Source organism: Armigeres subalbatus, chromosome 1, assembly GCF_024139115.2.
Source record: "Armigeres subalbatus isolate Guangzhou_Male chromosome 1, GZ_Asu_2, whole genome shotgun sequence".
Taxonomy (NCBI): Eukaryota; Metazoa; Arthropoda; class Insecta; order Diptera; family Culicidae; genus Armigeres; species Armigeres subalbatus.
Window position 1 is genome coordinate 214365760 of NC_085139.1, and position 25225 is coordinate 214390984.

The window sequence follows — 25225 nt, forward strand, 5'->3', positions numbered from 1 at the left end:
ACGATATGCGTCTCTACACGCATGGAACTGGGAAGGAGAAGATGATCCTTGTGATCTACGTCGTTGTGACGCTTCGGCATGTCGGATTGCAAACCTGTTTCAACCCCGATGGAGAACCGGCTGAGGCTGCAGAAAGGAGATGAGAAGCAGAGAACGTCGAGGCCCTACCGCGAACTGGTGAGGTGTTTGATGTACGCGTCGATCACAACGAGACCGGATCTAGCGGCGGCTGTGAATTTTTTTAGCCAGTTCCAGTCGTGTCCGAATGAAGAACACTGGATTCACCTGAAACGGATTCTCCGCTACATCAAGGGAACGTTCGACATTGGTCTAGTGTTCAAGGTGGAATCAAATGTACCATTGCTGCAAGTCTTCTGTGACGCGGACTGGGCGAACGATCCAAATGATCGCCGTTCGGTTTCTGGCTGCGTGATGCAATTGTATGGGAGTACCATTGGCTGGTTTACAAGGAAGCAGCAGACCATGGCATTGTCCTCGACGGAGGCGGAGCTGCTGCGTGTCACACCATGTGGATGGTGCGGATTTGGCGAAGCCGTTGAACGGAGCTGTCCCAATCTATGAGGATAACCAGTCCAGGACCAAGATCACCGAGGATTCCAAGGACTACAAACGGCTGAAACATGTCGATATCAAGTTCCATTTTCTGCGTGAGTTGGTACAACAATGTAAAATTGAAATCAAGTTCGTGCGTTTTACAGACCAACAGGCAGACCTCATGACTAAGGGTCTACCTACCGCTGTCTTCAAGGTACTTCGGTCCAAGCTAGGATTGGAGTAGTGCTGTGCTTGAACAGGGGTTTTGAGATGGCAACCACTGCACGTCGTGTGCCCCTACCAATTTACACACCACTGGGCGGTGCTTGACAGTGAAACTTCCGTTTTTTTCTATACCAAGTGAATATACGTTTATTTTATTTTTCTCTTATTAAAACCGCGATTTAATTAGTTTAATTAAGTTTGCCCATCCGAAAACTTCTTTAGTGAAGAACTTAAAATTTAAAAATTCACATAAATAAAGAGTAGAAAAAAAAATACACCGAATGAATCCAGTATTTGCTCCGAAGCGATGAAATGTCCAGAGAAGTACGCGTGGCAGAATGCGGGCAAGAAATCCAGTCACTTCAAGATCATAGACCATAGGTGAGAACTAGTGACAGACACAGTAGACCGTCGGATGTAAGTGGACCTTCAAGAAGAACAAGATGAAAATTGAAGCACGGTGCGAATTTCGAATCATTGCATCATTGGTTTCGATGCCAACGAACCGGGAGTCTAGTCTAGATGCAAATAGGGTTCTAAGGTACCTGAAATCAGCTAAAGGCTTTTCTCTGCATCTAGGACCCGGAAATGGCTGGACATGAGGGAGATAAAAAATCCAACTTCAAATTCCCGATCAAAATATCATCGCTATAAATCTAGTAGTAGGAGTAAAAAAAATGTACAGCTTTCGGCTGATTCTTGATCGGGCGTAAATGAACCACGAGGAGTACCTCGTCGGTGATGCAAAAAATGGGTAGTGCTATAAAACAGTCCAACACGATGTGAAAAACTATTCTAAGAGATTTTTTCTATTCAATAATTTCACTGAAAAGCATGACGTCTTTACCTTATTTTTTGAATAAAATCATACCGAAATCAATAATGATAGTACAATGCTCTAGCTTGAATAAAACTAATTTTAATAAATAAATATAACATGATTTATCATTGTCCATATTGAAAGCAAGTTAATAAAAAAAAAAAAAGAACGATAAATATTTGTTTTTTTTTTATCTAAACACAAAATCATGACTGGCATTTTGCTCATTTCTTTGAATGCCCCATTCAGTCTGTAAGACCAAGCATAATAAAAACCAAAGTAAAAAAACAAATTCGGTGGAAGGCATCCGGAACACCACAACCGGATGTCCTTGACCTAGTTTTGGTCTGACCTTGCATAGCTAAATTTTTCCTCGGGAAGGGGTGCCCATCCCCCTCCTTCCATTAACAACTCTAGCCATTCGATTAACGAATCTGGTCGATGAGCAGCGAATGAGCTTTGCGACCACGTTGCAGTAATGCCAATACCAGTGTTCATTTGCATAGTGAATAATTTCGTTGTTGGTCGGAAGATATAAACCGTATAGGGACTGAGTTAGCCTGTTTGCTATTAGGCTCGTCTAGTTGCATTCTAATTTGGCTCTATTTTATTCGCGAACGAATGTCGCTGGACCACCATAAACTAATCAATTTTCATTTTATGCTGCTTTTCCAGAAACGAATACAAATCCAAATCGGCCAAAAATCACGGCTCCAGTGGAGGCAGCGGCGGAGGTGCCGGCGCCGGCGATGGCTTGCATCGTTCTCGCAGCAATCTACTGAACAACGAACAGCGGGAAATCTACGTCGAGGATGTGGACGAGCACGATCCGGAGTACCAGACGCTGCGACGGGTTCATCAGCATCCAACGCAAACCCAAATCGACGACGATTCCATGCGACGACACGAAATGGATCGGGGTAGCGACTTGAACTACGAACGTAGAGGGAGCTTCAAACGGCAAGGTGGGATCGGCGTGGAGGATTCCCTGGAACCGAGGGATCAATACTATATCAAAGATGGCAATGCGGAGATTCTGCGGTTGATTACCAGAGGAAGAAATGAGGAGGAGAACATTTACGTGAATGTGCCGCAAAGAGGCGGGGAACGTCGAGGCGGTGACGTGGGAGGTCAGGGGCAGTACATAATGGTTGATAACGGCGGGAAGGAGATATTGATGAGGAGATACATCGAGGAACAGGCGAATGGAAAACAGATTATTAGGGAACACTATCAGTTACTTCCCGGTACGACATTCATTCAGACTATTCCAAATGAAGTTCCTGGGTACCGGGGTGATCACGTGACCGAGGTTAAAATTGGACAAGAGCAAAAATCGAACCGCGGGGGTTCTAACAAAGACGACGATGAGAATGAGATTCAGATTACGCACGCAGTGTCAAATCACTCATTGATCCAACAGGAGTTGGAAATGTCTCTGAAGCAACAAAACGCACTTTTGAGACGGATATTGCTAGAAAAAGAGAAACTCGAAGAGAAGTACAAGGTACAGGATCAGGCGATGGAGACGCAAAGCCTTCCATGCCAGGCGGTAGTTGCGACGCAGACCGATTGCGAAACGGCAACGCAAACCGAACCAGTGAAGGTGGAACGTAGGCGAACCAAAAGCGAGAACGACGATTCTTTCTCGGAGGATGAGTATGAATACGTGAAGTACAGCCCACCAGACAGTCCGGATGATGTTTATCTGATCAAGCGAAAACGTACTCGCAAGAAGACCAAATACAAGCCTAGCGGTGATCCAAATGTCCGAGGAGGGAAGCGATTCATCACAGTGGAATCGGTTAAGAGAAAAATCCGAACGCCCATTCAGGAGGAAGAGGAACCCCGCAAGTCGCCGCCAAGACACGGCGAAACCCGTGCAAGTATTCTGAGGCGAAAAAAGAACGAAGAGAGACTGAAGAAGGACGTGCTGATGGAAATTTCCGATTCATTGGAGGACAAAGATACCAAAAAGAAGGATAGGCGAAAGAAGGTCTACAAGAAAAATGTGAAGTACTTTGAAGACTCCGACGGGTCCGATAAAGAAGTGGTGCAGAAATATTTTTCAGCCGATAGCCTGGACATCAATTCGGACATGGAAGACTACACGTACGAGGTAACGACCACATCCAAGTCGGTAACGGTTTCACCACGATCTGGCATTCAACAGAGGATATCCAGGAAAGACAACAAATCAGAAAGCACTTCCACAAGGATACGACTGACAACCTCCGAATCGCCCTCTCGATCGCAGAAGGGCCCTGCGCCGAAACCTCCTCGCATAGCCAAGTCGTTGTCGAAGGAAAGGTTAGAGGACGGTAGAGAAATTCCTGCGAAATATATGGATTGGTATCACAATCTGAAAGATGATTCTCTTGAGAAAAAGCCAGTGAAGTGGAAAGAATATGAGAATACGAAGAAGGTTGTTAAAAAGAAGCTCGTTTCATCGTCGTCGAAGGAAGACGAGCCAAAAACAGGCAAACCCGAACCAATGCCACGAACATCCCCTCCCAAAGATGCTCGTCTTTTGAAGGAAGACATTCAACTAGCGAAAAAGGTTCAGTCTCAATCCTCCAACGAGGGTGCAAGCCATCCTCTGTTTCAGCACTCCGAGCATCGATTCGAAGCGGAATACGATGCTAATTCTCAAGTTCCTCCACCTCCGGACAAGCTTCCTCACTATCTTTACCCGGAAACGCCCCCCATCGTGAATCGGGACAACAAAGTCCAAATCAAGATCGTCGACTCCTCCATCTCGAAACCATCTCCCATACACGAGCACGAGGTCAAAGAACCGCGTCCTCGACTGTCGGAACCGTCCAGCACGGCGGCCGCCCCGGCCACCACGACCAAAACCCTCAACGCTTCCACCCTGGAAGACGACCACGACTCCGGCATCGCCATGAACTCCCTGCTGCACAACAAAAGCAAACGGCACCCCCTCACGGACAAGAAGAGCATCTTCACCATCGCGTACGACGACGTACGCATCCGGCAGATCCGGTCCGAAAGCGACACTCCACCGTTCTCCTAACAGCGGCCGCAGCAGTCTGCTCAGCAGCTTAGTAAGCGACGGCAGAGGCGGAAGAGCAGCGAGCAGCACCACTCCGAAGCCGAACAGCAGCAGCAGCAGCAACGACGCGGACACAGCCAATAGCAATAGCTGGCGCTTTGTAGTCGGGAAAGCTAGCGATGAGAGCGATGATGGTGGTGAAGTTGACGAACTGAAATAAGGTTTGGACGTTATCGTAGTTAGATGGATGAAGAGCTTCCCAATGCGCAGTGATCCAAATGGGGCAAATACCTATTTAAACAATTCTTTTGTGACTGACTTTCAAGTTTCATTTCCACATTTCCTGTTGAAATTGTAATCGGAATATTGTTAAGTTTCCAATCTATACTTTGATGGGATTCGAAAAGAAAATTTCAAATCACAATTTTAAAACGCTTGAGTCAAAACGTTATACATTTTAGGATTTTTAATGTTTTTGTCCCATTTTTGGATCCCTGTAAAGCGTCAGGAATTGTTTCTTCGAATGTTTTTTTCCTAATCAGAGTACAAAATTGATAAGCAAATCGTTGATCCGACCAATCCTCGTGTCGCGGGATCACACTACTGCAAGCAAATTCTAAAGTTGTAAGGAACGTGAAACTGCCATAAGTTCTAAGAGAAGTTCACTTTTACCCGCCACATTCGAACGTGAAAAGAGCGCCATTTTTTTCTAGCAAAAAAAATCAAAAACGTTGAGTACGATATGATTTAAGTGTAATCAAACATAGAAAAATTATAATGAGATTATGAAAGTAGTTTCACACTACTAATATCGCGAAACTCTGCCACCTCCTACCCCCCTTACACCAGCCGCCGACATTGTCGTTTTTGGTGAAAGTTACTCGTTTTAGATTCCTAATTCTTTACGTGGCAGACCCCCTCCCTCCTACAAAGTGTCATTTCTAGGTGATAAGTTAGCCAACAGCTACTACTCTACTGTATGTAAATTGTTCATTTTATTTCTAAGTAAGTCGCTCTGTAAATATTAGTTTTCCGACGCGTAGAAAGCGAATCAATCAATCGTGATAAGTGCGAACGCATTCCATGACTTCCCATTGGATATTGTTTTAACTATTTTAATCTTACGTTTGATACCGATATTAGGCTAGTTATCAAATAACTAGTTTTCTTAAGCTCAGAATGTACGCAATCTTCCAGGTTCGAACAAAACGCACGCGTGCGCGCATCTGTGACTGTTCTGTTTTTTAGTTTGAAGAAAATTGTTTCGCCCTAGTTGTGTTTTTGTTTGTGTACAAATCGGAAAACGTTTGAAAATTTAGGCAAGCAATTGCAAGTGAATCTAATCCTCGTTCTGTGTTATATTTTTAAAGTAGGTTTCATTGAATCGACTATCAACTGACAGCGTTCAGTTTTGGATATTACGGCTGTAAGCCATAACGCGGGAAGCATAGGCGCTTTCCTCACCTGTAAAGTAGAAGTTAAGGTTTATGTAAAAAGTAATTGTACGATGGTGAGCTTGCTCCCTTTTTTCGCTCCCGTTTGCGGGTAGAAAGTATTCATAGTCCTGTGTATAAGAGGTTTATAGAAGTTACTTAAATAGAACTCTGTAAATTGAGAATTATACTTTAGCAAAAGCAGAATAAGAAATACAAAAGACGATATTTTGAATAAACTGAAAGCTGATTTCATTATCCGAAAAACCGTTTCCATTTTCTTGAGCTCCATAAAATACAAACAAGCACACCACCGTTGTAAAATAAGTCTGATTTCTTGCTGAATTCAGTTAGTATTCCAAATCTGCATAGGTACATGAAATAAGGCTACTTGTATGTCCACATATTTCTTTCCACACTGACCTCACATTGCGTCAATCAAGTCAGCGGCGTTTGGATCGTTTGGACGATTTCAACTGCGCATAGGGATCTGACAGAAAACTGCCATCTTTTTCTAGACCTGAGAGTTTTGCTCTCCTCTCCTGGTCTTCAGGACATCCGCGTAGCTCTTTCCGCCAGCTTTGACGATATTAGAATCACCTTTGTGCCGTGGCTTGCCACAACCTTTGCAAAGACACATATTTACTTCTACGAGCGTCTTCTTTCTTCGTCGCAGATACCTTTTCGCATTTTTAGAACAACCTCCCGCTAGGGCCTCCCGATGAACTTCAATCCGCGGACTAGTGCACTTGACGTTCTTGGGAGTGACAACTTGGACAAAAGACGAGTTTATACTAGTCCATTTAACCCTTAAATGCGCAATGTTGTTTTAAAACAACAAAACGAAAATGCATTATTGTCAATGAATTCAATAATTATTTACGTTAAACATATTCTACTACGTCATTGTACCTTTCACAGATACGTTATGTGATCTCCACAGTAACGTATCCAATAACTTTCCTGATAACGTATTACAATAATTGTACATTCCAAGTATTTGGCTGACTTGGCCCTTCGTCTTTAGCATTTAACAGTATAATTTTTTTTTTTTTTTTTTTTTTTTTGAGGTGAGCCAGCCTAAGGCTGCAAGCCTCTTTAATAAAGAAAAGAAAAAGTATAATTTTTAATTATTTATTTATATTATATTTGATTAATTTATTCTAAGTTTGATTCAACGGGGAGGATTTTTGACCGAAACCCATTCTGCCAAAAGCCATTTGGCCGAATGCCACTAGCCCGAAAGTTGTTTGGCCGAATATACCATTTGGCCGGACAGATCATTAGGCCGAAAGCCATTTGGCCGGATGGGTTATTAGGCCAAAGGGTCATTTGACCGAAAGAATCATTTGGCCGAAAGGGTCATTAGGCCAAACGACCTTTTCGGCTAAATAACCCTTTCAGCTAAATGACCCTTTTGCCCAAATGACCCATTCGGCCAAATGATCCATTCGGCCAGACAACCCTTTCGGCCAAACAACCCATTCGGCTAAATGACCTTTTCAGCTAAATGACCGTTTCGGCGTAATGACCCTTTCGGTCAAAGGACTCTTTCGGCCAAACGACCTTTTCGACCAAATGACCCTTTTCGGCCTAATGGCCCTTTCGGCCAAATGACCATTTCGGCCAAATGACCCTTTCGGCCAAACGACCTTTTCGGTCAAATGGCTTGTTCGGCCTAGTGGCATTCGGCCAAATGGTTTACGGCCGAATGGGTTGCGGCCAAACGACCCTTCCCGGATTTAACATAATGACCTTGAAGAGGCACTAGTTTTTGTTTTAAATATGATAACCTAGCTACTATGTGCACTAATATTTACATTGAACATTTGATCACCTAGATTGGAACTAGGGCCCTAATAGCGGCCTGGTCCGAAGTTATGCAAGTAAACCGATCGTTACAGTCGCAAATGCACTCGTGAAGTGATTTGGTATCAGCTAATCGATGGACCTCAGATTTTCGTGTCGTCGGAGGAGTTTTGAGGATCATCCTCAGGAACTTGTTTTGCACTCGTTGAAGCTTCAGATTATGAGTTTTAGCGCATTGGAACCTGCTCCGCTGATTGAGACATTCCGGGTCCTTGCCGACAGATAATTGTTGATGATTTTCATCAGGTAGCTGGAAAGATTTTAGTGTTGTAGTTTGTACACCATGCCATACATTGTCAAATGCCTTCTCGACATCGGGTAGGGCAATGGCGGATGTTTTTGAGACAAACTTGTTCCGTCTGAGGACGTCGGTAACTCGGGTTAGTTGGTATGGGGTCAGCCTTCTGGGGTTTTTGGAGAAGAAGGATTGTTCCTAGGCTTCCGGATGGGAATGACTTTTGCAGACTTCGCGGACGATGGGAAGTAGCTGAGTCGCAGGCACTGATTAAAGATCAGCGAAAGGGGCTCAAAGAATGGAGCACTCATGTGTTTGAGCTCGAGATTTAGGATGCTGTCGAAGCCTGGGACCTTCATGTTTTTGATGATTGTATAATAGACCTCTTCATGTTTTCAAAAAGTATCAAAATTTCTACTGGTCAGCCCTGAATCACAATTCTTATGCTGAAATAAGCCTTCTGTCAAATTTTCAGATAATTCGGATAACATTTCGATGTGACTCAAGTCGATTTAGTGTTTTTGGGCTATTTTCAATTGTGAAAAAAATCTAACGGGAGATATAAACGCCGCAAACTATCGCAACAACATCTATACGGACGCTTTTGATGTGCTCTACAAGTCTTGTGAACATTGCGATTCGTTCCGTTCACGTTTTGACCATGTTAAAGTGATTTTGAGCTTTTAAGTCCATAAAAACATTGTTTTCCGATATTCTACAAAATTCTTGAATTTATGACAAATCATTGCTATTTTACTATATTATTATTCCCTTTTTTCCCTGGATATTTGAGTAATATAATTGGCAATGTGCGATTCAACATTAAATTATTAAAAATCAGAAGCTGAACATTTGTCATAATTTTGCATGTTAGGATTTCTTCAAACAAGTTATTCGATCAAAACAGAAATGAAATCATACGATATTTGATGCTTACAACAAACGACTTCCAAATTTGGTTCATTTCATCATATGTCTGTATGCTTTAATCATTAAGTGCATCTTAGTAACAAGTGAAATCAAAGCTTCTTTGTTCGAACAACTTGTTTGACGTACAAATTTATGACAAATGTTCAGCATCTGATTTTTAAGAATTTAACGTAAAATCACTAATTGGGAATTATATTACTCAGTTATGAGGAAAAAGAGGAATAATAATATAGTAAATTAGCAATGATTTGTCATAAGTTCAAGAATTTTGTGGAACAACGACTTTAAGGGGAAACAACGTTTTATGCCCTTAAAATCTCGAAAATCACTTTAACGTGGTCGAAACGTGAACGGAAACGAATTACAATCAGAAAAATATATTAGCTCTTTAGTGGAATGTATTCAACCGTCGAAGACGAATTAAGTACTCGAAATTTAATCTCACCAGTTAATTTTCGTTATCTTTGCAGATACGTATTGCGACCACAACTTCAGTGTCTCGTACTTGACTCGACTTCAAGTCAAGTACGAGACACTGAAGACGACCACACAGTTGTGGTCGAAATACGTATCTGCAAAGATAACGAAAATTAATTGGTGGAATTAAATGGAGAGTACTTAATTCGTCTTAGACTATTGGACGAATTACAATGTTCACAAGACTTGTAGAGCACACCAAAAGCGTCCGTATAGATGTTGTTGCGATAGTGTTCGGCGTTTACCTATATCTCTCGTTAGATTTTTTCAAAATTGAAAATAGCCTAAAAACACTAAATTGACTTGAGCCACATTGAAATTTTACGAATTAGCTGAAAATTGGACAGGAGACTTGTTTTGACAAAAGAATTGTGATTCTGGGCTGGCCGGTTGAATTTTCGATACTTTTTGAAAACATGAAGAGGTCTATAATGTATAAAGACCGTCAATTTGCCAGCTCCTCCGAGAAGTCGTTTGGAGTCAGATGGCTGTGTTGCTTGCAAGCTCGCTGACTGCTGCCGCATGTGGACTGATGAAGTTCTGTCCAAGATTGTGTGAAATGACGAAATGGCGACATATTTTGGCTGCCTCCTCTGCATTTCATTTATTTAGTCTACATCTAAACAGATAACACTGAATCAACAATTTGACGCCACAATACACGGTTTGAGGCCGCATCTCTCCATCCTCGAATACGCCCCACGCTCGCCAAGTCGTTTTGCACCTGGTCTGCCTATCTCTGCTCGCTGCGCTCTGCCTATCTCGCTCGCTGCGCTGCGCCGTCTCGTACCTACCGGATCGGAAGCGAACACCATCTTTCCAGGGTTGCTGTCTGGCATTCTTGCAACATGTCCTGCCCATCATACCCTTCTGTGATCGTTCATGTTCATGATGAAGATGTCGAATGTTGAATGGGCCCCGGACTGTGTCAACCAGGTTGGGCTTTCAGGGCTCAAGATGGTGTAGTGGCAGTCCAGCTCGTCGTTGGACCAGACGACTCCATTCCGGTTTGAGACGGTGTTTCTCCACTATTGGTGTTTGCGGTCAGATCTCCAGCGATGATGAACCCCAGCCGCCGAGTGAGCTTGACTATATCCCTTCGTAGTTCGGCCGACTTTGACGTCGTCGACTTTGATTTGTGTGGGACAGTAAGACACGATGAACGTGACGACTCCAAAAGAGATGGTTACTTCCACTCCAGAAGGCTTCGATTATTTACAGCTTGAAGCACGACAGCAGGCTGCAGGTGATGTTGCTTCGCAAGGCGAATACGACTCCTCCCCCTCTCGAGCTTGTTCAATCGAGCCTCACCAGCATAAAACCCGGAATTGTTGCGCTTACCTCGGACTTCAGGTGGATGTCGGTGATGGAAGCCACGTCAATCCCCTTCTCCTGAAGAAAATCACTGAGCTCGACGATTTTTCTCTTGAGCGAGCAAGCGTTCCAGTTTACCATACCCAACCTAGAAGCCATTTTTAATTACCCAGGCCCAGAGTGTAGATCTGATCGAACCGGGATTTGCAGCTTCGAAGCCGAGCCACAAGTTTGCTCAATATCGGAGCGGGATGAAGAGCGGAGCGGAATCCTCCGGGGTAGAGGAGGCTCATCTTGCTGCCAGCAGAATCCTAGAGGAGGGAGTGTCGGCCATTCGTTGGTGGACGGACTGAATGTCGCTTTGCTTGGCTTAACTACCGGTGGGACCGAGGCTGCAGCAGCTGCGAGACTTCTTTGCGATTGCAGCGGTGGAAGAACGAGGATCGTCCGCCGCATGGGCGAGATTGTCAGGAAGTTTCGTTCGTCGAGTAATGGGCGAGCTTCGGGCTGGAAAATTTCTCGAGGAAGCTTTCTTGCAGATTTCACAGAACTCGGCGCGTTTCGGGCAGGGCTTTGTGGTGACATGGGGCTTTTCCCCACAGTTGGAACACTTGGGGTCAGCGTCTTCCATTCGCTCGCACTCATCGATGTCGTGGTCTCCGCCGCACCGGGTGCATCATGCGTTCATGAAGCAGTTCCGCGTGCCATGGCCGAAGCGGAGACTGTCACTGCGTCACGTCATGATACACGGGCTTGTACTTCGTCCACTCGTCAACGGTGCTGTTTATGGTCTTGATTTGCTTGAGGTCTTTCAGTGTGGTGGTACCGTGTTCCAGGTGCACCAGGTACAGCTGATCACGGTAGGTCCGGGAAGTGTCGTGCCGGCGATTTTTGTATGTGCTGATCGGTGTCAGATCACTTTCCTCCAGAGCTTCCTTCAGCTCTTTTTCGTCCACGCAGCACGACTTTGAGGGGCTTGCTGCCGGGGACGTCGTGTGTGTAAAACTGGAACCGTTTCGCATTCAGGTATACCTTGTCGAAGTGAGACCTTCCCTCGGTCATTAGTTTTACACTTTCGACGCACAGTCGAAAGGTACAATCTAGGCCCCGGGCGATCAGTTTCCGGAGGTCGGGGTGAAGGTCTGACGGGTCCACTACCACGAAAATCTTTGGGCACTTCTCCTTCCGCTCTGGTAATTTATTATGCAACAGTGGCTGTTGCTTCTTTCTTTCTCGTGGTGCCCAGTGGATTACCGGCGTCACCATCCTTGAGCGAGGAGTACTTGTTGCTCAAGAGAAGCTTTCACCTCCCTCGTCGGAAACAGCCACCTTCAATGAACGCTGTCGCGTGTTATTCGCGACCGGATTGGCCGCGATATCTCCCATGACGGGTCCGGGTTGAAATAACGCCAAAACGACGAAGCGAAAACGTAAACACAGCGAATGAGCGAGAAAAAATATTTGGAGATTGCTGAACAAATTGTAACTCACACAAAAAATTAAAAAAAAACATTTCAGAAACGCTTGAATTACATGAAAAATAATTTTTACCATTTTAGATCCGTTTAAAATTGTTTTTTAAATGTATATATAAAACATATGAAGAAATGTTACAAATGTGAATACAGTGTTAACCTGATTTTGTCACTCCCTGATTTCGTCTACCCCAGATTTTATCACATTTTCAATCCGATTTTGTCACGTTTTCGACTCGAAAATGGAAAATTTTAGTCATTCTTTATAATTCCGTAAATAATACCGCAAACAACATTGATGTTGATGAAATAAATTGCACCTCCTGTAGTTTATTATGAATTGCTTCTGCGTACCTGTGAAGGATTCTGTAAGCAATTTCGACAAGAAATAACGGGTACCATTCAAGCATTTTGCCTTTCCAAGGCATAGAATGATTCATATTTGTGAAATGAATTGAAAAATGGGAAATCATTTTTATTTTCGACTTTGTTACTTTGTTTGATATTCATGTATTTCTAATTTTGATAATAAATTACTATGAGTCATCCCTTGTTGAGTTATCAATTGTTGGGTACCGAACTGTCAAATCGTATGTATTTTTCCTTCATTGGCATTAAGCACCTATCCTCGCCAGCAAAAAATGTTCCGGACAGCAACGACAGCGACAATCTTAATCTTGTAACTAAAATATCTTTTGTTCAGACATATCCTTCACGCTCCGATTTCATCAACTAAATTATTCTGTTTTTATCAACAAGAAAATAAAATCATTTTTTTTTAGAGATTTAGCATTTAAAATAAAATAACTTGGGTTAGATTTAGGCCAAATTTTGTATTTACAATCTTTCAAGCACTAGTTGTAATATGGCCGTAACTAACAAGGCAGGATTCTCTTCACCGCCTTCCGAAATAAAAGTGACAAGATGCGGGTTTGTTTGTACTTTATTACTTCAGAATGAAGGATTAAATTGTTATCTGGGGTTCTGATATAGCTAAAAAATCGGATGGCCTAGGCCGCCCAAACTGTTTTGGAGCTCATATCCTCGAATGTATCAGGAAATACCCAAGTAACAACTGCCAATGGAATAAAATTCAGTATTGTCAGATTTATCCAGCCAGCGTTGATTAAAAATTATACTACTAAGCATGAAAACATTTGTTCCAACATTGTTTGCCCAAAAAATGAAGTAGTCATTCAACAACAACTAGCATTCTCTTTTCAACTTTACTTAAATAGTCGATAATAATGTCTATTCAACGACTTTGTTCAAAACCAGATATAATGTCCTGGATCTCAGATCATTTCTATACCAAATTTTCAGAACGACTTTGACATATCTTTGACATATCTTATGAATGAGGTTAGGTATGATATCCCAGTGAGTCCATTTAGCTAGGTAATCTCTTTCCCTACGATGGGACTCGAACCCACGACCCTCCAATACATTTTTCAAATCAAAATATTCCACATATTGTACATACCCAATCAACATTGGAAGCTGATAGAGCGCTAATTCAACCAAAAATAGCCTTCTTCAGCCAAAAAAACTAGCTTATTCGACTTGTTGGGTATTCATTGGGTGAGTTTTCAGATCATTGTAAATGTTCACGTGGTTTATGGATTTTTCCTTATTGGGTATTTCGATCACTGCGACCATTTGTTTGATCTATTGCGTTGTCCCAATTCGTTGGTTCTGATGAACTTTACTACCGTATTGAGATTTGTTCTCCAAACTTCAGAAGGTTCTATCAGGCCCCCTGTTGCAGAATTGGAATATTTTATTTTAAAATTGACGGACAATGGCATAAAAGATGTTCCGAGTCCTCAACATATATGCCACAAAAACAACATACATCATCTTGAAGTTTACCTAACAGCTTCAAGTGATTTTGACTCCGACAATGGCCTGTTATAAGACCTGCGTAAGTACTTAGATCTGATTTGGGAAGATCTACAATTTTGCGAGTACTAAATACGTTGGGTTTAATAAAACGCCTTGACTGCTCGCAATTAAGGTGTTTTTCCAAATGTCTTCTATTTTTGATTGTTCCCAGGATTTGTGTTCCATTCTAAGAGCATACGCAGATACACCACACAATGGTTTCAGACCTATAAATTGTCGAGATGATCCAAGTCTTGCTAGCATATCAGCTTGTTCGTTGCCTTCAATGTCATAATAACCGGGAACTCAATACAGATTCACATTCACGACAGGCCAAGGTTTGGTTGGAGTGATTGAACATATTCCCAAACAAGTTTAGACGTGCATGTCGCTGATTTCAAGGCGATGGTTTATGGATAGTCCCTTAGCATTTTAAAACGTTAGAACCTGAAAATCTATCATTTTCCCAGCAATATATTATTTTTAATAAAATTTTAACCAAAAAAATCGTCAAAAAAATTACTCCGATTTTGTCACTGTTCCTACTTTATCAACTGAAACTCACGGACCGTGTTGATAAAAACGCAACAAATCTGTATTTGGTATCTTTATCGACGATAAAAATGCTGTGCTAATCATTGAATAATCGCGGAAAATTTGTCGAGGAAAAGTCGGCGTCGAAGCGGAACGACATAATCATCGCGGAAATAGTGCGCGTTCGCGAGTGGAACGTTTACATTGCGTAATACGAATAGTGCTCGTTTTCCAGCTTAGATCCAAGGATTTTCCCGTTGCTGAACATGAATCCAGAGGAGATTCACGCATACATGCAAAGCCAAAAGGCTATGTTCGATGCAATGCTGCAGCAGATGCAACAAATGAATACAGCCCCAGCAGCGGCAGCCAGAGTTCCGGCGTTTGTTCCTCTTCCACCACCGTTGTCGGTGGAAGGCGACATGGAACAAAATTTCGAGTTTTTCATCGCCAACTGGGAACATTACGGCAAAAGTGTTGGAATAGACAAGTGGCCGGCTGCAGATAAAGACAGAAAGGTCAGTTTGCTTATGTCAGTGATCGGGGCTGCGTTAAAAAAATACAGCAATTTCGAGCTTACAGCCGCAGAAAAAGCAGATTTGACGCAGGCAATCGCAGCAATCAAGGCAAAGGTCGTCATCGGAAGAAATATAAATATCGACAGACTTGACTTCTTCGAGGCTCAACAGCATCCAGCGGAGTCCATTGAGGATTTCGTACTCAGATTGAAACACCAGGCTCGCCTAGCAAAGTTGGGTAATCTTTCAACAGAATTGGTTACGTTCAAAATTGTGACCGCGAATCGTTGGCCGCATCTCCGTCAGAAAATGCTGACCAAGACGAACATCACAGAGGCGGAAGCAGTTACATTCTGCAGGAATCAAGAGATTGGGGAAGCCCGATTCGGCCAATCGAAAGGAGAGGTGCACAAAATGAAGTCCTCGTCGTCAAAACTTCCCCGCTGCAAATTTTGTGGTGACCGCCATCAATTCACGAAAGGCGCATGTCCAGCTGGGGAAAGAGGTGCAAGAAATGCGGAGGAAAAAATCATTTCGAGCGTGTCTGCAGAGAAGAAAAGGATAAGAAGAAGAAGAGGAAGTCAGTGAAACTGCTTAAACATAAGCACTGTGATTCAGAGCTGTCCAGTAGACCTGTTCACCATTTTAAAAAGTATTCCAGATTCAAAGTGCCACCCCTCTATTTCAATGAGTATCTTAAATGGAGTCTCCTGGCCAATTTTCAGCCAAATCCATGGAGATTAAGAGGTGCATCAAACGAGATTTGTGATTTTTTAGACATTTTCATAGAAATGTCGTCTGAATGCATCGATTTAACTCCACATATTAGAAGCATTAGTCGGGAATAGCTTCTTTAGACTATTATCTACCACTTTGTCATTGATATCAGGATGTTTAGAGGGCCTATTCTATGACTTTTTAGTAGATTTGGCTGGAAAAAATGCCTAAAAACCAGAAAAATTATTTTAGGTGTTTCTTGAGGTAGAATAAATTTCCAATATGTACCCAATTAAATTATTCCATTTATTTCCTTCAAGTGATGCGGAAGTTTCGTCCATTCATCACTTTATTCTGAAAAATAATCTTCGGGATGTAATAATGCAGTTTTCATGAAATACTCAACATTTGAATAGGGTAGTCAAGTAAGACCATTTCCCCCATGGATGCTAAAACAAAGTTGACCATGATTTATGAGCAATGTCATTTAGTATGCTCGATCCACTGGTATGGATCTAGAGTGGGCTATGTGGTAGTGTCAGGGCCTGCAGATCAAGAGGTCGACGGTTCGAGGCGCCGAGCAGATAAAGATTTTTTTTGTCAAGTCTTATGGAAAATGCCATGTTTTCAATGACCTTTCGGGGTTGTTAACTACACTTGAATGTGATTGATTCTATACCCTCCTCTTGGTTATTGCATCACTCATGCCACTGACTAATTTCAAACAACTTTCATTCAATTATTGAGATTATAATAAGTTCATGTCTATCATTGCAGTCACCAATTGTGAAGTAATGGTTTGTTAATGGGAATGATCGATCCGGTTCTGTTTGTGCCATGAGTGTGATACTATAACTAAGGAGAGGATAACCAATAAATCAAGATGTTTTTTATACTTTATTAAAACAATATTTATCATGCTCAATTTAAAAGTAAGATTCTAACCGCAACAGGTTATCGACAACACGGAATTAACCACCTGGCTTAATAATTAAAATATCTTGTACTGCTAGGCACTTCGAACCGTGGACCTCTTGATCTGCAGGCCCTGACACTACCACATAGCCCACTCTAGTTCCATACCAGTGGATCGAGCATACTAAATGACATTGCTCATAAATCATGGTCAACTTTGTTTTAGCATGGGGGGAATGGTCTTGCTTGACTACCCTATTCAAATGTTGAGTATTTCATGAAAACTGCATTTTTACATCCCGAAGATTATTTTTCAGAATAAAGTGATGTATGGACGAAACTTCCGCAACACTCGAAGGAAATAAACGGAATAATTGAATTGGACACATATTGAATATTTATTCTACCTCCAGAAGCACCTAAAATTATTTTTCTGGTTTTTAGGCATTTTTTCCAGCCAAATCTACTAAAAAGTCATAGAATAGGCCCTCTAAACATCCTGATATCAATGACAAAGTGGTAGATAATAGTCTAAAGAAGCTATTCACGACTAATGCTTCTAATATGTGGAGTTAAATCGATGCATTCAGACGACATTTCTATGAAAAAGTCTAAAAAATCACAAATCTCGTTTGATGCACCTCTTAATCTCCATGGATTTGGCTGAAAATTGGTCAGGAGACTCCATTTAAGATACTCATTAAAATAGAGGGGTGGCACTTTAATTCTGAAATACTTTTGAAAATGGTGAACAGATCTACTGTCCAGCTCTTCGTCAACAGAAGATAGCGAAGGTGAAGAGAATAGCAGCGAAGAAGAAATGGAAATCCGTAAGATCTACGACCGTTCGGGATCAGGAGGAAGAGTGTTAGCCGAATTGGATCTGAAGCTCAACGGAAAATGGAAACCGGTGCGGTGTGAAGTGGATACCGGTGCAGATACCAATATCATCGGCCTCAAATTTCTAGAAGAAATGACCGGAGGAAAGCACCAGAAGATAACACACTCCAAATATCGTCTGCAGAGCTTTGGAGGAAATTCTATTCAAGTTGTGGGAGAGACACGGATAAGCGGCAAACGTAATGGAAAACGATATAAATTGGTGTTCCAGGTATAGTTAGAGTGGACCATATTCCGTTGCTGTCGGCGAACGCTAGCATGAAACTTGGATTTGTGAAGTTCTGCAATGCCGTCACATTTTCACCACCTAAAAAATCAAAATCCGATTTGCTCAACGTGTATCGGGTAAGCGCTCTGGAGATTATAAATAAGCATAAAGGCGTTTTTGACGGCTACGGTCAGTTTCCGGGCGTAGTATCTCTAGAGGTTGATGAGTCAGTCCCATTGTGCATACAGTCACCGCGGCGGGTACCCGTTGCTTTACGTGCAGCACTTAACGAGGAATTAGACAACTTGGAAAAGGACGGTATAATTGCGAAGGAACCCAGACACACCGAGTGGGTGAGTAATATTGTCCTAGTCAAGCGCGGACAATTTACAGTTTGTGACCATCGACGAAATCTTACCAGCGCTCGGTAAAGCCAAGGTGTTTACAACGATTGACGCCAGAAAGGGCTTCTGGAACGTGGTACTGATTGAAGAAAGCAGTTGTTTCACCACATTCTGGACTCCGTATGGAAGATTCCGCTGGACCAGACTTCCATTCGGGATCAGTCCCGCGCCAGAGATCTTCCAAATGAAGCTACAGGAGGTGTTGCATGGTTTGGACAGAGTAAAGTGTATTGCGGATGATATACTACTATTCGAAAGTGGAGATACGCTGAAAGAAGCTCTCATCGATCATAACCGGTGTTTGGAAACACTTTTAGTATGTTTGGAAGAAAATAGAGTGAAACTAAATCGTAGCAAACTGAAGTTGTGCCAAACTGCGGTGAAATTCTATGGACATTTGATGACGGACGAGGGACTAAAACCTGATGAGTCCAAAGTGGAAACGATCAAGAACTATCCAGTGCCAAATAACAGCAAAGAACTCCACAGATTTATCGGTATGGTGGCTATTTGTGTCGATTTCAGCCGAATTTGATTGAAATTTCAGTGCACTACGAAAATGGATCTCCGAGAAAGAACCGTGGATTTGGTCGTCGGACCAGCAAGAAGAGTTTAACCGAGTAAAAAATTTAGTGTCGGATGCAGAAACATTGCGATATTACGATCCCAACGAACCGTTAGTAGTAGAGTGTGATGCGAGCTGTTTCGGGTTGGGCGTCGCGGTTTTCCAACGTAACGGCGTTATTGGCTATGCGTCGCGAATACTAACGGTAACTGAATTACGCGCAAATTGAGAAACAATTACTCGCGATTCTCTTTACGTGCGTGAAGTTTGACCAGATAATTGTCGAAAACCGAAAGGTCACCGTAAAGACGGACCACAAGCCACTCGTGGGTATTTTCCGGAAACCCCTGTTGTCGGCTCCTCGTAGATTACAGCATATATTGCTAAACCTTCAGCGATACAATTTGCGAATCGAGTTTGTCACAGGCAAGGACAATGTTGTCGCGGATGCAATTTCACGTGCCCCTGGTGGAATGTCCGGAAGAGGACTGTTTCAGAAAGACGACTATTTGCGAAGTGTTTAGAAAAGTTGAAGAGGTTCAGCTTTCATCGTTTTTGAGTATCTCGGAAGACATCATCCAGCAGATCGTTGAAGAATCGGCTAAGGATTCAACGCTTCAAACCATCACATCATATGCTCGTTTGGCCCGGCCTAGATCAATATCACAAGTACAGGAAGGTCAACCCAAGATAGAATACTGTTTCGTCATGATCGGATTATCATTCCGTATTTGCTTCACAAGAAGATAACGGACAAGGGACACGTAAGTCACAACGGAGTAAAGTCTACGCTAAAATTGGCACGAGCAAACGTATTTTGACCGGGCTCGAGTGCGCAAATTCGAGAAGCGATTAAGGAATGCACTATTTGTGCCAAATATGCTCCAGCACCGATGCAGACACACCCGATTTCTATACATCCCTTGCAGATTATCTCTATGGAGGTGTTTTTTTGCCGAGTATCGTGGATAGTGGACCACTACTCAGACTTTTTCGAGGTGGATCTGCTGAAAGACCTCACCCAAGGTCAACGATTGCAGTGTGCAAGGTGAATTTTTCCGGACACGGCCACCCGCAGGCCGTTATTATTGAAAACGGAACGAATTTCACAAGCCGTGAATGGAAGCAGTTTGCAAGCAGCAAGCGACTGGGATTTCAGGACTGCACTTCCGCACCTAACCACCAACGAAGCAAACGAAAGATGGAAGCAGCGGTTAAGATAGCCAAGCAACTCCTGAAGAAATGCGAGGAATCAGGGACAGATTTTTGGTACGCCCTCTAAACTGGCGTAATGTCCCAAACAAGATCGGTTCCAGCCCAGTACAACGTCTGTTCTCGCGCCAAACAAGAAGTGGTTTGCCAACATCTATGAACAATTTAATGCCTTGTGTAGTGGAGGATAAGTCTACATCTATCGAGTTGAATAGAAAAAAAATCCAATCTGCAATGTGATAAAAAGGCCAACGTTCTATCGGATCTAGAAGTAGGAGTGTCGGTCTATGCACAACAGAACCCGGATGTCTGTAAAGAATGGATACCAGCAGTGGTTACCCAGCGCCAAAACGACAGATCCTACGTTATCGACGTGGATGGTGCTAGTTATCGACGAGATCGAACTCATCTAAGGCTACGTAATGAACCACGAACACCTTCAACATCAATCTCGATTCCTGATTCTTCCCAGCTACCGACTACGGATGAGGTACCCTTTGCACCTTCAGCAACGCCAGTGATGACCACCACCAAGAATCAGTGGACACCGAAGATCAACACTCCAGTCAACCAGCCCCCTACTATGTTAGAGCAAACAACAAGAAGCGTTACCCCTATGTCCCCAGCATCAGAGTCAAGTATCGACGGCAGCTTTCAACGGGACACACCTCGACGTCCGAGAAGGGAGGTCAAAGCACCGGCAAAATTTAAAGATTATCTTCTAGATTTCGATTGATTTTTTTACTTTAATTTTGCGAAAGATAAGATGTTGTGGTATTTGCCCTATTGCCCCCTTCTATAATACTTTGTACACCCCTGTGCATTGACGAATGTCAAGACGAGAAATTGATTCAATAAAGCGAACTTCGAATATAAACACGTTCTTTAAGGTCACTCCTGACGGAATCCAATTTTCAAAGTACTCGCGTTTTCAAGGGCACACCCTAGGATAGGATGTGCCAAGTAGTCAGTAAAAATCGTACCGATTTGCTGTCACAATCGTACCGGTTGCTGATTGGTTGAAAATGACAATCGATTACTTCGATTGGTGGCGGCGCGTTTTTCGTAGGGCAGCATGTTGTTAGTTTGGCCGTGTTGCAGGTTTGTAAAGTTGACATTAAGCAAAATACGTAAATGTTTGAGTTCCAGTTTTTTGGTAAAAAATAAATTTATATTGAACTGCAAACGCCATATAAATTATTCTCAAGGGTTGTAAAGGTTTAAAACTGTTGATTTTAAGCATTTTGATTCACCTTTCTGTCATTTTCGATCTCAAAGTCATATTTTCATTAGCGAAAACTTCTCTCTGTTAGTCTTTCGCTTCTCTTACATAAATAATGGATGGAACGGAAAGAAAAACATTAAATTTTGATACATGATATTTGGAAGATTTTGTAACAAATTACTTTGGCTGCACTGGCGATTATCCTAGCACACCATTCGATATGGAAGCAACGCATAACTGTCATTTTATTTTTTCAGCTTTGCTGCGTCGCAGCATGCGTGAAAAAAAATTACAGTTGTGCGTTGCTTTCGTATCGAATGGTGTGCCCTTGAAAACGTGAGTACTTTGAAAATTGGATTCAGTCAGGAGTGACCTTAACACTATGTGTGCACTAATTTGTATTCCTCTGGCAAATCTAGAACTCGATCCACCCCATCGCAGTCCTGCTCGACTGTTAGAAAAACAAACTGCAAAAAATAAAAGAGGCAACACAGAAGGCGTCATTCGTCCCATTCTGCTAACTTCTGTTTACAATTTAAAACCCCATTCGACAAAAACAAAATTAGAAAAGCAACAACAATCACCACTGAGCTACCTACATGATAAAGCTAAATAAAAGCAAATCGAATAGAAAGACCTCCTCATTGGGCAAAGCTCGCACACATCTCAAGACCAAGAGCACCGAGACGTTGTTGTTGGCGCCCGTCGCCGTCCTATACACACACTTCGTTGGCAAAGCAGACGAACGGCCAAATGAAAAAAATAATTTAAATGGCAAATCCACACCTCACTCGCTGGCAGTATGTTCCCCTGATTTAAAAATATTGGAGTGCATTGCAACTTTAAAATTTCAACAATCTCCTCAGCCCGGTCACGATGTGATTGTGGTGCGGTGCGGCAACGTCTCGATTCTCAAATGCGATTTCTGAGTGCATGCATCATCGTTCGGTGGTGCGATAAAATAAAATGGAAAGAATGGGTACCCGGTTTCGGGGTATGCTTTCCTGATAAAGTTCCGACAAGAAATTCGTTTCACTGACACGGCGGATGATGATCGCCGTCACGCCACCTCCAAGGAACCGAACCATGTGTGCTGCTCATCGACTCCGCTCAGCCAGCTGGCCCCAGAGGCTGTTTCCTATGTGCACGAGCACATTTCAACGACCGCCAATCATCCGTCGAGTCGGTTTGTGATTGTGGGCGCCCCAGCGGATGTTCCATTGGAAGCAGGTGCCTTCTTCGCTGTTCCACGACTAGTTGTGTCTAATCGTGATTCCTTCGTTTGCTTCCTCCCCTCGAGCAACACGGAGCAAACCTACTAGCGTGGAACACATCCTCCGGCTCCGGTGCTCGCCGGCGTTCGATGTGACGACGACGTTGTGTAGTCTCAAGTGTTTCTGCTATTTCTCTGAATTTGTTGCTTTGAACGTGTTTTGCTTCGCATGGAGCGATGAGTTGCTGACGACGCGCACGTGATTAACTTTATTCGTTTTCTCAGTTTGTCTTTCGAGCGTTCGAGAGCACAGTCCTACCTACGTTGCTGCTGGTACGGTTCAATACTTATTCTGTGCGGGCTGTCCGTACTGAAATCCGCAAAAGCGCTCTGTGTAGAGGATTTTTGCTGCACGTTCGCTTTTCATGATGAAACAGATTACGATACGGCATAGATTACAGAAGAGTCTTGATACGGCTACGCTGTGCTATGAAGTAAAAATATGCGATTCAAGGGTTTGTTTGACAACTGAATCTATCCGTCGCCCTGTGCCTTTATGTTTTAACATTAGCGAAAAGATACTTCTCGTGCATTGGATTCAAGAGACTGGTAAAACTCCCTCATCTCCCTATAACGACGCCGACCCTAGCTTTCAAGAATGCCAACAAATGACTCAAATCTATTTGGCATAATAATCTTCACAATATTAAAATTCATTATTTTGCAAACCATTTGAATTAAGTCAATGATGTGTTTGAGAAAGTTTCTCGTAATTTAACAACGTTTATTTCAGTAGTTTGTTTTTAACGATCAATCCACCTTGTAGTAAGATAGTCATGTTTATCTAAAGCAAATATGTTGGTTTTCAATGCACTAATTCGTAGGTATAAAATTTGGAACAGAATTTTTATTTGTATTCAAAACTATTTTGGAAATTAAAATAAAGTAATCCTACATATCAAAACCAGCGGAAATATCAAGATTAGACTCGTTTCAGATTCGTTCGATTATATTCGACTACTCTCTGTCTGGCGAAGTACTTCATCGAAAAACTGAAGTTAACGATCTCGATGTAATAATAGACAAGGAGCAGACATTCCGGTCTCACTGTGAAAAGGTGATTTCGAGAGCGAATGAGCAGCTTGGTTTTATCTTCAAGGTATCCAATGATTTTAGTGATCCTCTCTACCTCAAATCACTCTACTGTGCTTTAGTTCGTGCCATTTTGAAATCTTCGGTACTGGTGTGGTGCCCATACAGTAATAATTGGATTGACCGTATTGCGGCTGTTCAAAGAAAATTTGTTCGACTGGCACTTGGGAACCTTCCTTGGCGTGACCCTGTGCGTGTTCCTCCTTATGAACATCGATGCAACTTAATTGGCCTAGCATCACTGAAAAACAGGAGATCTGTAATGCAAGCTGTTTTTATCAGTAAAGTGCTGAGAGGTGAGCTCGATGCTGCAGCTATTCCCTCTGAGATGAATATTTATGTCCCGGAGAGATCCTTGAGACGCCGAAACTTCCTGCTGACGGACGCTTGCTTGGACAACATGACCTTTACTTAGTTACTTATGGATCCTGTACACCTTCGGTGGTGCAAAGGGCCGACTTGAAAGATCTCCATCCTGAACGTTTCCCGGCTATCGCTTTAACCTGTTGCCAGGTTAGATTTCGGTCGACTTCTTTTATTTCTTTATTGAGGCTCCGCCGCCATGAGCCTCTGGGTCAGCCTGTGCTGCGATGTCCCGTTGGGTTCAGATTTACAGATTTCGTTTCCGCCCCTACGTAGAGTGTGGCCGACCCAGCCCCACTTCCGATCCCAAATTTCTGTTGCTATCGGCCTCTGGTGACAACGACGATGGAGCTCGTTGTTCGAGATCCAATTGTGAGGCCACCAGGCCCAAATTATATACCACAGGCATCTTTTGATGAACACCTCCAGCCGTTGAGTGTTCTCCACTGATACACACCATGTTTCGCTAGTGTACAACAACACAGATTTCACGTTAAAGTTGACAATTCGTATTTTGGTGCTTTCACTTATTTGCCTGTTTTTCCAGATATTTCTAAAACTCGCAAAGGCAGCCCTTGCTTTCTTTATCCGTGCGCCTATTTGGATCTTGGTACCGCCGTCTGACGCCATTTGGCTACCAAGATATTGAAGCTTACAACATTCTCCACTGGTTTCCCGGCTACTGTGAAACTGGAAGAAGTCACCGTGTTTACATCCAACGATTTGGTTTTGTTGACGTTGATGACTAAACCTGCCGAGGAGGAGCGCTCGGCAAGGTCGTTGAGCTTACTCTGCATATCAGAGCGCCGTTGCGCGAGAAGTGCAACGTCATCCGCCAATTCGAAGTCGTTTAGGTGTTCCATGGTTACAGGCTGCCATAACAGCCCGCGGTTTGGTTCACGGTCAATCGCATCTACCAGAATCTCATCGATTACGATGAGGCACAGTAACGGTGATAAAATACATCCTTGCCTCACACCAGCTACGACCCGGATAGGGTCGGACAGGACCCCATTGTGCAGCACTCTACACGAAAAGGACTCGTACTGTGCTTCGATGAGGCCGA

The 25225-nt window shown here is 42.9% G+C and overlaps 1 protein-coding gene across 3 annotated transcripts in view; it reads left to right on the top strand.

Moving 5' to 3' along the window:
• Positions 1-6288, top strand: part of LOC134205756 (cadherin-86C) — a 768251-nt gene extending 761963 nt beyond the window's left edge. For all 3 annotated transcript variants that reach the window (XM_062681320.1, XM_062681322.1, XM_062681321.1), the window contains one exon: positions 2276-6288. In XM_062681320.1, the coding sequence (XP_062537304.1) occupies positions 2276-4637 (2362 nt within the window). In that variant the 3' untranslated portion in view covers positions 4638-6288. The remainder of the gene's footprint in view (positions 1-2275) is intronic.
• Positions 6289-25225: the final 18937 nt, after the last annotated feature.